The sequence below is a fragment of the Oryzias latipes genome, chromosome 12 (assembly GCF_002234675.1).
Source record: "Oryzias latipes chromosome 12, ASM223467v1".
Classification (NCBI taxonomy): Eukaryota; Metazoa; Chordata; class Actinopteri; order Beloniformes; family Adrianichthyidae; genus Oryzias; species Oryzias latipes.
Window position 1 is genome coordinate 10,361,959 of NC_019870.2, and position 12,737 is coordinate 10,374,695.

The 12,737-nt window shown below is 37.3% G+C and overlaps 1 protein-coding gene across 7 annotated transcripts in view; it reads right to left on the reverse strand.

Moving 5' to 3' along the window:
* Nucleotides 1-12,473, reverse strand: part of LOC101168799 (mitogen-activated protein kinase 10) — a 36,027-nt gene extending 23,554 nt beyond the window's left edge. For 5 of the 7 annotated variants that reach the window (XM_023960631.1, XM_023960637.1, XM_023960636.1 and 2 more), the window contains exon 1: nt 12,130-12,469. In XM_023960631.1, the coding sequence (XP_023816399.1) occupies nt 12,130-12,132 (3 nt within the window). In that variant the 5' untranslated portion in view covers nt 12,133-12,469. Of the gene's footprint in view, nt 1-12,129 lie in introns of all 7 variants that reach the window. The other 2 variants (XM_023960632.1, XM_023960633.1) reach the window with 2 other exon arrangements.
* Nucleotides 12,474-12,737: the final 264 nt, after the last annotated feature.

The following is a 12,737-nucleotide window of genomic DNA, read 5'->3' on the forward strand; positions in this document are numbered from 1 at the left end:
GCCTGTGGGTTTACAAAAGTAGTCCTGTGGATTTAGTTTGATTGGAAAAAAAATGCAAAAAAAAAAAAAATGACAGCCTAATTATTTTAATCTGCTTTCACGTAACACTCTCAAGAGCAAACAAACCAGATCGAGAATTTACAACAGCTGCTTGTCTTTGGGGTGCGTTGAAATAGAAAAATGGGTTGTTTTGTTAGTTCTCTAACAATGATATATGTCTCACGATAAATGCTTCTACTTCTTCAACAAAATTACAAACAACATAACATAATGGTAATTCTTGTTTTCCCAGATGAGCGCTAGATTGTTTGGTTTCTATTCAAAATGCACACTGATGTGCATTTACAGTGTTGCTGGATATTAATTTTCACTTTAAAAGCATTCCCAGAGGTCTTTTAAATATGATCTTTGTTTTTATTAGTTCATCAGAGATTTAGGTGTGAGTTGTGGGTGGGGCTTGGAGTAAGCCTGTCTCCACTTCCTATATAACCCATCTGTTTACATTCTCTCCTGCTAGTTTACAGCCTCTGACCCCCCCGACGTAACATTACTGATGCAACAAAAATGGCGTGCAACAGTGGAGCTTTCCAGCCGTACAGTTTTAAGCTTGGATGAAGAAAACAAAGACGTACGTGGATGTATATGTCTGCAAGTGGATGCATCAGAATGGAGCAGTGTTTGTGGTTCACCTCACATATTTTATACATCACTAATAAGCTCCTTTTAAACAGCATTTATTGTCTGTTCCTGAGTCTCGGTTTAAATAAAAAAAACTCAATGCAATTTTGAGCTTAATTATCTTTATAAATACTCTCCTTCAGAAAAATGCCACACTAACATGTTTAAAAGATCAAAAGCAGTATTTATATCTGAGTGTTTTTGTTAACCACTTTTTTTGTCTTGCAATATGTGACTTTCTTCACATTTTTAAAGTGTCTTTGGTATCCCTAAAAGTTTGGTGAATTATTAGAATAGCTAAGCCCAGACCCTCATTTTTAGGTCGATCTGCTTGTTTTCTCCAAAGTTGAGGTGTCACATCTGCCAAATGAAGTATGTCGGATATGAATTATCAGAAGAAGCAAAACCTTGATGCAAACCAGCCCACCTGGTGTAAAATCCCCTTTTATTCTCATTTTACACTCCAAGAACTGTTTAAGCAGTTTGTGAAAACACACCAAAAAGGTTACCTATTCTTTATCTATATTGAAATTCTTTAGAAAGAAATAAAACAGCATTTGTCACAATCCCTGCTACTTTTTATATTTTAACAGTAAGTTTTAAATAAATCAATAAATTAGTTTCTAATGAAAAACTATCTCCACCAGCTTAAAGTATCCAAAAGCAATTTCAAAATCATGGTTATAGACAGACTGTTTTAAAATTGACTCAATTTTTTCAGCTTACGTAGCTTCCTTTGAATAAACTTTCTTTTGCAAAAATCCACACTTAGGTTTCAAGATTAACCAAAAAATTAACCCCGCTCACCCTTGAGTGGACCTAATAATCGAGACACTGACTACACAGCATGATTTCACAAGCATGCTTCATTTCCAATTTTCTTAAGCCTTTCTGTTAAAAGATAAAAAAAAAAAATTAAAAAAGAGGAGGACGTGTTCTGAATGACTTCCCCTTTATCAGCAGGAGTTAGATACAGTGAAGGTCTGGGACACTTCAGCAGTTATTCCAGGTAACGAGTCTTCTTATGCTAACAGCCGTGTCTGGAATAGCAGTCAGAACATCCAAAGGCAAAGCATTTAGTGGCACCATGACCATGTGGCTATAATGCTGCCTTTTGTTAGTGGTGGTTTAAAATAGGAGAAAAAAGAGAAAAAAAACATTCTAGGAAATAAAACCAATAGAACGGTCTAAGAAAACAGACATTTGAATTACCCCATTGTGGGATAAATAAAATCTAATCTAAACAGGAAAATGTCCTATTCTCCACAGAAAATCTTAAACTTTTAGCTGCAGCAGATTTTCACAGTTGAAGCTTTGATGTGTGTTTTAAATGGAAATGGAGCAGAGCAGCTTTAAAAAAAAGAGATGTGGGACATAGAGGCTGGAGATTTCTAGTTCGCCTTATTTCCTGACCCTTTACATGGTCTATTTTTCCATGCTGGGTGAAGAGCATGAACACAAACCATGTGAAAACCAAATGGGAGACAAAATTCTAAAGAAAAACGTGGCAAAGAAACAAAATGGGACAGATACATATTTAAGTATAGAGAATCAATAGTTGCACCAATGATAATCTTTAAATGTTACAGTAAATTTGCAAAAACTGAAAAAAGATTTGTTCTGAATTTGGTGGGTTAAATGCTAAAAACAAAATGCAATCTTCAGCCAAAAGCATGCAAGCTACATAAACTTTGAAATAAATACTTGAGTTGAAATGAATTATTACTTTAAACTTAAATTAATAAGAATATAAATATCAGAAGGATTAAATACTAAAGAAAAAAAAACAAATAACCTTAATCTTTTCCTGCTCCTGACTGCAAAGAGATGCATTCAGGATGATGCATGAGTATTTTAGGAAATGCCGCTGAGTCTTACATGGATTTCAGTCATGACCACAATGGGTTATGGAAAAAAAAACTCCAGTTCTGCTTTGTTGTACTCATTACTGATTGAGGGGGTGAATAAAGAAAGATGCTTATCTTCATATTGTTAGCCTCAAATGATTCTAAAACAGTGAAGGATGTTTTAAGCATGAGTGCACAATGTCTTCATGTCAAATATGTCCTTCTAGTACCTTTAATTGGATTTCTTTTGGCAAATAATCACATACAACGTGACAAAAGATAAGAACTTGTGTCAATAAAAACACTGCTAGAAAATTCAAAAGATATATTTAATCTTTTTAAATTTTAGTTCTTATAAGCCATTACTTAAAAAGGTTTATTACTTAAAAAAATCTCTCTATTTTAAGGTGTTTTCCCATCAGTTGGATCTTTAGTTCTGATTACAAACTGTCAACGACTTGCTAGAAGTAACAGAAATTCATGGAAAAAAAACGCTAACTATTTTCTGGCTGTGGTTTTCTGAGATCTGAAAAAAAACGTATTTAAATGCCAGACTGAGAGATACTGATGGTGGGAGTAAGCTGGCAGAAGAGAAAGACCATTAGAAACGTGGAGCCATATTCTCCTAACAGATTATCAGGCAAAAAAATAGGCTTAGCTTCTGATCAATGCCATAGCAACCCAAAAGGAGCTTTTTGAAAAACCAAAACTGCATTCACTTTTTCAAGAGATTCCAGTATTATTTTTAATGATATTATCAAAATTGCTAGTCCAAGAACACAACATTTTGTAGAGCAAAATGCATTTTTGATTGTGATGGAAGTCTTTAAAAGACTGTAGCTCTAAAATACATATAGAAACTCTTTATTCATCTTCTAAACCCTGTTTTAGTCCCTTTCGGAGTCACGGGGCTGATGCAGGGGCACAATCACACACCCATACACATTTCCATTCACACCTATGGACAATTTAGAGTAAACAATGAATATGAAGCTAGAAACTATTTGGAGTAATTGGTTTAAATAATCATGCTTTAAATCTCGCTTTTTTTCTCAAATATGATAGAAAGTTTTCTGCAAAATCCTTAAGTTTTCCTGTGTAAAGCTTTCAGCGCTGACTTCACAGCACTGTTCAGTGTTTCATCAGAATTTAGAAAATTGAGAGGATTATTTTTTGGATAAAAGGTCTAGTGTGAGGCAGCTGAAAGAATATTTGCTGTACTGAGATGTCCTCTTTGTGGAAGTGACTGCTGATCTGTAATGCCCTCTCTGAAGAAGACAACTCAGAGTCCGTGTCAAAATAATTTCATGCTGAGTCAGAGAACCCAAGTGAACAAGGAGCCGTCAAGCTCAGTCCACCATGTGATGATCAGAAATGTGAATATCTGGATGAAACGTTCAATCACGTCTGGAGTCATACAAATAAATCTATTTTAAATGGTTATAAAGATAAGTCATACATTTTTTATTCCTGTAGAAGATCACACGGATGCTGTAGCCAACCCAGCTGAAGAGGTGGAACAACTTGGGCAAAACACCAGGGTTATACAGAAATGGTTATCTATGGGACAATTTAGATCACCAATCTGTAAAGCTTTGCTTTTGGACTATTATGCTATGTTCACACTAAGAATATGACGCACATTTCTGAATGCGTGTTTAGCCCATGGAGTTCACACTTGACAAGCAGGGAGGGGCTTCTTCTTCTTTTTCTACTGTTTACTAGCGCGTGTCCGCCACCTACAGTTAGAAGAGTCTTGGTCCAAAATGTCGAAGCTGTGAAAATCTCGCAAATCCTACTCCCAGGTTTTTCTTTCACTGCTCTGTTCCAATGTATGAAAGCCTTGGCGTCGTTTAAATCCAGCAGGGCACAAACCCTAATTATTAAATTCTTTTCTGTGATCAATTTTCATTAATTGATACTTCTTGAATTGAAAAGGGTGCTGTCCATGAGTCACTACCAAATTAAGAGTCGTTGATTAGTCAAACTTTGACCTGGTTTAACTTTCAACGTGTGCTCAATGGCCACGCATTTTCTACGTACATCCCGAAAACGAGACTTGCGTAGCTATGCGTGAAGAGTTTTGAATGCTGAAGCTTGAAAACGCACATTTTGAACCACGGTGTACTCACAGTAAGGCATCAGTGCTAACCATTACACCACCGTGCACTGTGGCATTTCATAGATTAAAATAAAAGCTGCCACAAAGTGGAGCTCATGTCCCGTGTTTTTTTTTACAGTGGTTTGAACTGGTTGTTTAGGTGTGTTCTAATACAGGCCCCTCCGCAGGCAAAGCAATTCCTAAGGCAGTGACCACTCTGGTTTATTCTATTCCAATAATACTTCTACGTTAAAACTGTATTTACTTCATATTTCTTCTCACTTGTCACAAGAAGTTTCATATGGGTTTTTGAAATTGACTGCTTTTGTAGGATAACTCAGTGTTTTATAAACCATTTTCCACCTTTAATTATTTTTTCCAGCTTTCTGCTTCCAGCCACTTCATCTTAATCCATCTTAATTTAACAAGAGTCTATGTTATTAGACCTTTGAATCACTACTATTGTCAATAAAGATTTGCTGATTGACCAAATTAGATTGAATTGCAAGAAAGGACCCCCAGGGGCCCCTGAGCACTCAAGCTAGCTAGATTTAGGACTTTGGCTTAAATGTATTATTTAGTTTCAAACTAAATATTCCACAAACTTACAGCCCAGTGACTGGTGTTCTAATATCACAAATAAAGAGGAGAAAATTGTGTATGGATGACAATTGATTTCACAGGCTATTTACTTGCAAGTGATGTTTGCACAATGGATCACAGGCAGAAGCTCCAGTTTTTAAATGAGGATTCACTGGTTTTTCTATTGCAGGATAGATTTTTAGTAATGGAACATTTGAAGAAAGTGCAACATTATGCTGTTTTATATTAAAAATAAGTGATCTGATCCAGAAATACTATGCAAATTGTTTTTGTGCATGGTGTTTACATTTTTACCTGTGTTTACTTTACTGAAATAGTATTTTATAGTATTCTGTGCATATCCAAATGTTTTAGCAAGCCTGTGGACATTCAGGGTCCCATGCCCAGTTTGCTCTTATTTATAAATACAGGTCAGTTGAGCTAAAAGCTAAAATATGTTGTCTTTTAGCTACTTCAGAACACCGCACTCTCATTTTTCATTAAAATGTTTTCCATTGTGATTGTGTTTATTGCAAGTTGGAATTTTATGCAACAAGTTCAAATTTAAGTAATTCCTGTTTTCTTTGAAAACAAAACACACAACGTGTGCTCATGAGTGTATTTCTCTTTTTTGTCTTTTCTAGATCCAAACTGCAAGAAGTCTTTTCCTATGAGAGGGAGTTCTTCCTCTCACAGTTGCCCAAATGGATGTTCAATTACAGAAGAGTATTCCATCCATCCATCCATCTTTAACCCACTGTTTCCCTTTCAGGGTCACGGGCATTTTTATTAACATGAAAAAATGATAGAAATCATTTACATTATTGAAATGATCTGGATATAAGTTTAAGCAAACCCCTTTTTTCTTAGTTTTGTTGTTGTTTTTTTCCTTTACAAAGCACTGGAAGTGGTGAATTTGAGTAAACCCCTTTATTTTAACACTGATTCCTCTTTGTATTTCATCATAATAATATTTATGGCTTATTAAACAGAACTGACTGTGGTTTGCAATCTAGTTGGAGCTGCTAAACCCAAACCATGATATTTAATTCACCATTATCACCATGACTGCCACGTTGGATTGCTGAAACTATTTATACATTTCTATTAGCCTTACATTATATATTCTACCATAGTTTAAAGGGTAAAGTTACTACCCTTTACTTTTAAATTATGATTGGGAGTTAAAATTGTTTTCTGGTGAAAGAAAAGAAGGAATTATGTGATCAAACATTGCTAATAATTCTTTCCAAACTCCAATTACCATAAACAGTGTTAGAATTTTTAAAACTAAATAAAGTATACTGCATTATCTACATTGGGCTTCAATATTCCACTTTAATAATATTGGAGAATTGCAGTTAAGTGACACAAGTGGGTTTTAATAAAAGTTTTTCTGCAACAATTCAAACCAAAGAAAAAAATGAAAACAAAATATGACATCATTTTTTAAGAGAGACAAAGGTTGCTTCGAAATGAAGCCTTTGTATTTCATGAAGTACTACAGGAAAAAAATGGGACACGTTTTAGAGAAGACAGAAAACCCTTAAATAGTGTGTTTTGTTTTTGGAAAACTCTCAATCTTACCCTGAAATGTATAGTCACTGTGTTTAACCACAGCGAAAAGAATGCCAATTCACATTAAGTATTGATTAAACGCAGGATTTGGAATCTAAAATTGTGTTGTGCGTTTCTACTGAGTGAAAAATATAACATTTAAATGGTTTCCACATTATTAGAATAAATGTATTCTACTTACTTTTTTCCCATAACAAAACACCTGCTAAGAGAGGCGATATGGATGTCATTCTAGAGAAATGAATCACGCAGTTTCCATGTTTTACAGATTTTCAAGGTGATAAACTGTTCACAGTTAAATGAATGCATGATTCATAGTCAAATTGTCCATATTGTGTAAACATGAGCAATGTGTATAACGCCTGTTATTGATATGTGAAGGAATGAATTTATCAACACATTGGACTGTATTTTGCAAAGACACGTGACCATGCAGTGTGGTAGAATGTTCTAAATATGTTCCATTTGTGTTATTTTGATGTGGAAAAACAACAGTGGGCTGAACTTGTTTACTTGTTTGTCCACATATTTAATTTACACTTGATTATCTTGCAAGAAATACAAGGAATCTGGAAAACTTTGTCTGTACTGTTTAGTATCCAGGTTTTTATCCCTGAGTCACACTGGTGGAATTTCTGGCTGAAGATCTAATTGGATTGTTCAAATGGAATCAATGTCAACTATGAATTGTATTGTCAGCCACAAATTATGATATAAATGTAATTGTTCAAATGAATTGTTACACCCGTCATGTAATGTGGTGAAACTGGTGCTTGCAGGCTCACTCAGACTTGTTTTTTTTTAAATAATTATCCCTATAATCCTTTCCTAGGGCGAGCACACAGGATTGAACAAGTTGATCGACTTTTGTTAGTGATAAAGCACAGCGTCCCAGCACAAACATCCTCAGGCTCCACTGTTTTTTTTCCTTTTCTCTATCCATCTTTCCTTTCCTGAAAGCAAATCTCTGTGAATGTCGCCCAGTGCAGGGTACATCCATCCAGTCTTTCGCTCCATCCTCAATGTTGGTCGACAGCCTCCGTTCCCTGTCTCTCTTTTGTCCCTCCCTTGCTCCCACCATTCCAGCTCCCAGACTTCCAGCCTGCTGCAACCGCTTCCCCTCCCCCTCCCTCAACGCTCCATTGTGAGTGCTTGGTTCAGCAGCCTCAGCCTCACTCCTGCAGTATGCAGCTTTGCCCTGCTGTTACTGTGCAGCCTGAGCCAAGCGCAGCACAGCCTCCCATTTGGGATCAGGGGAGGGGAAGGGGAGCGCTTCAAGCTTCAGGGCCAGACAGGGGGAAAACATGACACGCAAGCTCATCCACAAGACTGAATGTTCAGCAGATCTCATTGATTTGTACCTTCTGAAGTGGAAAGACTCCACAACCTTCTTCAGAGCTTTCTTTTTTTTTTTTACTTTCGTCTGTTGTCTCCCTCATGTCTCTTTTATTCATTTTAAGCACTCTATGGACAAGTTAGCTGAAGAACCTGCTTGCACAGCAGTTTGGGGATAAGCTGCACTGTAACAACATGCAGAGCTCTTGCAGGTGCTGAGTACATTGATCTGATTTACAGCTTCTGCTACGAAGGCAGAGGCATATTCAGAGGATTAAAAGAAGACATGGGAAGAAAGCATGGGCTACCTGTAAAGCAGTTTCACAGAGACCACAAAATCTCTTTGTTTGACACATAAACAAATCCTTTGTAATAAATGTTGCCCCCAAAAAACAACATGTCTCCATTGTTTGGTGCAAGATGTTTTTGGTGCACCTTGCTATGTCCAAATTCCCTCCCTACAACCTAACAACTAAAAAAAACTATCCAGTGCCCTAGATTAGAAAAGCAATTTGGACGCTCACTATTATGTTTTTTATAATGGCAAATATGACATCACCAATTTCCCAAAGTAAAAACTTTTTTAAAAAAATGTAAACATTTCGTGAAGACTATTTGTGAATCCACTGTGTTCTGACAATGAAAACCTGGACGGTTTATTAAAAAAAATATTAAACTACACTTTTTCACAAAATGTGTTCTAAAGCAATGCCTTGTGGTTGATATTTGCCAATCTAGTGAGCATCGATGCACACTGGTTTTTCACAGACTTCTGGAAAACGTAAAGAATTTTGGAATTGTAGATTTGGACAGCCATACAAAAAGACAAACGCGCTACGTAAGTGCAGTAAGTAGTGAGTTGTGAGGGAATTTGGACACAACCTGCTTCTTTTCCTGTCCATCTAATAGAGTTTATTAACAGAATAAATCGCTAAGTAAGCTGAGAGAACGCCTCGTGGTTTTGGTATTTAGAATTGTCATTTGTCAGGATTTAATTCTCCCTTTGAAATCCTGTGATGGCATCCGCAAAGCTGCAATTTCTGACCTTTGGTGCCCCTTAATACTCTCTGCAGATGTGCTGCTGGGAGATTGGGACCAAACCTAACACAGCTTTAAGTCCTCCCCTCGCCTGTCTGTAAAGCAAATAAAAGCTGCGTATTTGTCTGTTAAAATTGACCCATGAGGCTGTGAGTCGGATTCTGTAGGGTTTGTAAATAAACATGGCAACTTTTTGTTGTTTTTGATTACAGTGATATCTTTAATCTTCAGCAAAAATTGAACGTTTTTGGGGTTTTTTGTAATTTATTTCAATTTGTTTGTTGCCCCTGAGATGGTACCTGTCATCTAGCATTACTATTTTGTCTTATAATTGGATATTTTGAGTCTCTGTTTTGACACAAAGAGATATTTTATAACTAATTTTTACCAAATAAATTATACTTTCCTAAAACAAATATGATTTCATCTCAAAGTGTAATTTTAAAGTGAAGCCAGAGCTCTAGTCCTGAACTTGAACTGAGAAAAGTCCTGTGACAGCCATCAAACATGCCGTGTCTGGAGAAGCTGCTGCATGGGAAGTTGTGCACTTAAAAGGTGCCAAAAACAGCTGGCTGCCCGAAAGGTCTTGCAAGTTGTGTCGACCAATCAGCATCGTCAACCTCCCTACATGTCCTGTCACATTTGCTAAAGTCCTCTCACAAGTTTTCACCAAATGAGCAGAAATAAAGTGGAATCGTGCTTTTTTAAACAACGTGGTGGCTCTGAAGTGCAAATCACATTGTCCATCATTTCAGCCAAATATTATTTGGCATTTGGCAATCACCAACGTCACCTATCCCTTCCACTTTCTTATTGTGTTTAATTTTTCTAACAATTCCTTTTGTTTTATGAAAAATACTTTTGTTTTCCGAAATGGTTTTTTTCTTCCTTTTTCTTTACTAATTGGTTTCTGAAATTTTCTTTCAATATTTATTTGTTTGTTTGTTTGTTTGTTTGTTTTCTTGTCTTTGCGATCTTTGATATGTTTTAGGGTTGAGTTCAGTTTGGATTAAGTTGTTATAATTCAACATTAAACATGCCCACCACTTTCAAACTTCTTTTACATTATTTATTACAAGCCTATTTTTTATATATTCTTGTCCAGCTTTATCAATCATTACCCACACAGCCTTGATATTTAATTCATTTTAGATAATAGTTAACAAGTGAACATTTTGTGGTGAATTATTATGTTAATGTAATAATAATTTAACCTTTAAGAAAAAAGGCACAGAAGACTTCAGCAAATATCTGATTGGAATTTTAAGAAATTAATAGGTATAAACATAAAAAGTAGCTGAGGCTTCAGCGACCCTGTGACCCTGAACAGGAATAACGTCTAGAAAAGGGATCTCTGTCTGATGTTTCTCTCCTTTGTGTGCTTTTAATGTGAAAGATTTTTCTTCTTCACACACACAAAAGCAAAGAGATATTAAATGATGCCACCTTTGATTACAGCAAAATACTTTTTTTACATGGTGGGCAAAACTGTCTCATTAGAAATTAAAATGCTTTCCCCCCTTTTATCTGATCATAATCCAGACCCTAATATCATTACAAAACAAAGGATTAGCATCATCATCACTGCAAAGTGAAATGAAAACACGCTACAGTGGAACATGACCATCAACCTGCTGGTGGCTGTTTTTCATTGATGACCCTCCATTAAATAAACACCCAACCTCCTGAAAAATTACTGCTGTTTGTTATCTGAAGAGGCAGAGACTCCACTGAAAGCTGTTGTGTCATAATCCTTTTTTATAAATGTATCACGTTTGTTTAAACATATCTTTTCCCCACAGTTGACAAGGAATAAGGAAAATGAGTCTGTTTCTTAAGGAAGAGATGTAACTGCCACTGCAGAAAGACCCAGATGAAGCTTTGTTTAACTCCTATGCTGTGTTTCCTGCAGCGCTCTCACAGGCATGGGAGCCTGCTCCTGAATTATTCAGCACCCAAGGTCACAGCGGCAAAACCCCACGCTCTCCCCTATCGCAGACTTTGTTGTGACACCTTTAAACTTTCTCTCACTTCACGTTACGGCACCATTCAACCAGGCTTTTCACCTTGCACCGAACAATGCAGAATTGATTTTTAAGAGAACAAAATGAAGTGAAATATTGCATTCATACCTGTACAGTGTGGGCATGTGGTGAGATAAAATCCCAGTTTAATAAAACTGGCTCGTCTGTGATTTAAAGATGAAAAAAGGACCAAAACAAAGCTGGTTAATAGAAAAGGTCTGGCTCCGCTTGCTTTAGTTCTTTTAATTCAGATTATAGACTATTTTCTTCCCAAACAATCATTGAAAACCTCCTGAACTTCTTCATTATACAACATTCTCAACACTCCCATTTACCCAGCATCATTCACCTAGAGAGATCATCAATCTAAGATGTTCATTCATTCTAGTTTAGAACTACTGAAAGATCCTAACTGGTCACCATCCTGCTGTGTGGGGATCCTCTGCATAATGCACAAGGTGCAGCTGACTTCTGAGAGGGAGGAGGCACATGCCATCCCTGCATGTAGGCCTACAGGCTGTTGCCAAGCATCCTTCATCTATTTGTAGTTCCAATTATATATGTGGAACATCCTTCCACTATTTCCCACAAAAAAAAAAAAAAAACTTGCAACAAACAGACATCAAATCAATTATTTGAGGATCAGCCTACATAAACCGAGGATAGTCTTTGTGTATGTTTGAGCTCAGGGATGTTTTTCTATGCAGATTCCAGATGATTTTTTTGTTGGTTTTTTTTAGGTTGGGACAAATTAAATGAGTTGTTGCGAAACAAAAGCAGTCAGTGTGGCCTTGGAAAAGTGTCGTGTACCCCCCCCCCCCAACCACCACCACCACCGAGACATCACCAGTGGACTTCATTAACAACCCCGTCCAATCAATATTCGTCACTCCACCCTCCTGACAGCCGCAGGTCCAAGCATCAACCACCGCGGGCGGCCTCTTACCATTCCGTGCCAGCTGATGACGATCCCAGTCCGGTGTCAGTCCTTTTCAAAACATCCCGACGACAAACGCTGCGAAGACCATCGCTGCTGTGCTGAAGAAGGCGCAGTGGGAGACGCTCGTGCAGATGACGCGGCTTTCAATTATGGAATAATAATAATAACAATAACAAACAAAAAGGAGAACGAAAGTAAGAAATAGGCGATGGGGAAAGTAAAGAAGCAAAGGTGGACGGAACCGAGGTCTGCTGATGCTGAATCACTCTCTCCCCCAGCTCACCACCTTGCAACCATTGTGCTGCAAGATGCTGGCTGTACCATTGTGGACCTACCAGAGCTCAGAGAGGGAGGGGTAGGGAAATGTGTTGCCATAGCAACCGCTCGGGCCCCGTCTGACGTCAGAAGCCCGGCCGGAGAAATCGAGTGAGAGGACAGGATCACATGGGTGCTGTCTCTCCGGATGGGAGGGGGGGGGGGCTGTCAGCATCTCACTGATAAGATGTCATAACGCCGCTCAGGTCTGGAACAGTTTAATTGAAGCTGACACATTCAAAAGTGTGGGGAGGGTGTACCAATTCCAGTTAACACTTTTAAAGTAGTGGTAAATGTTT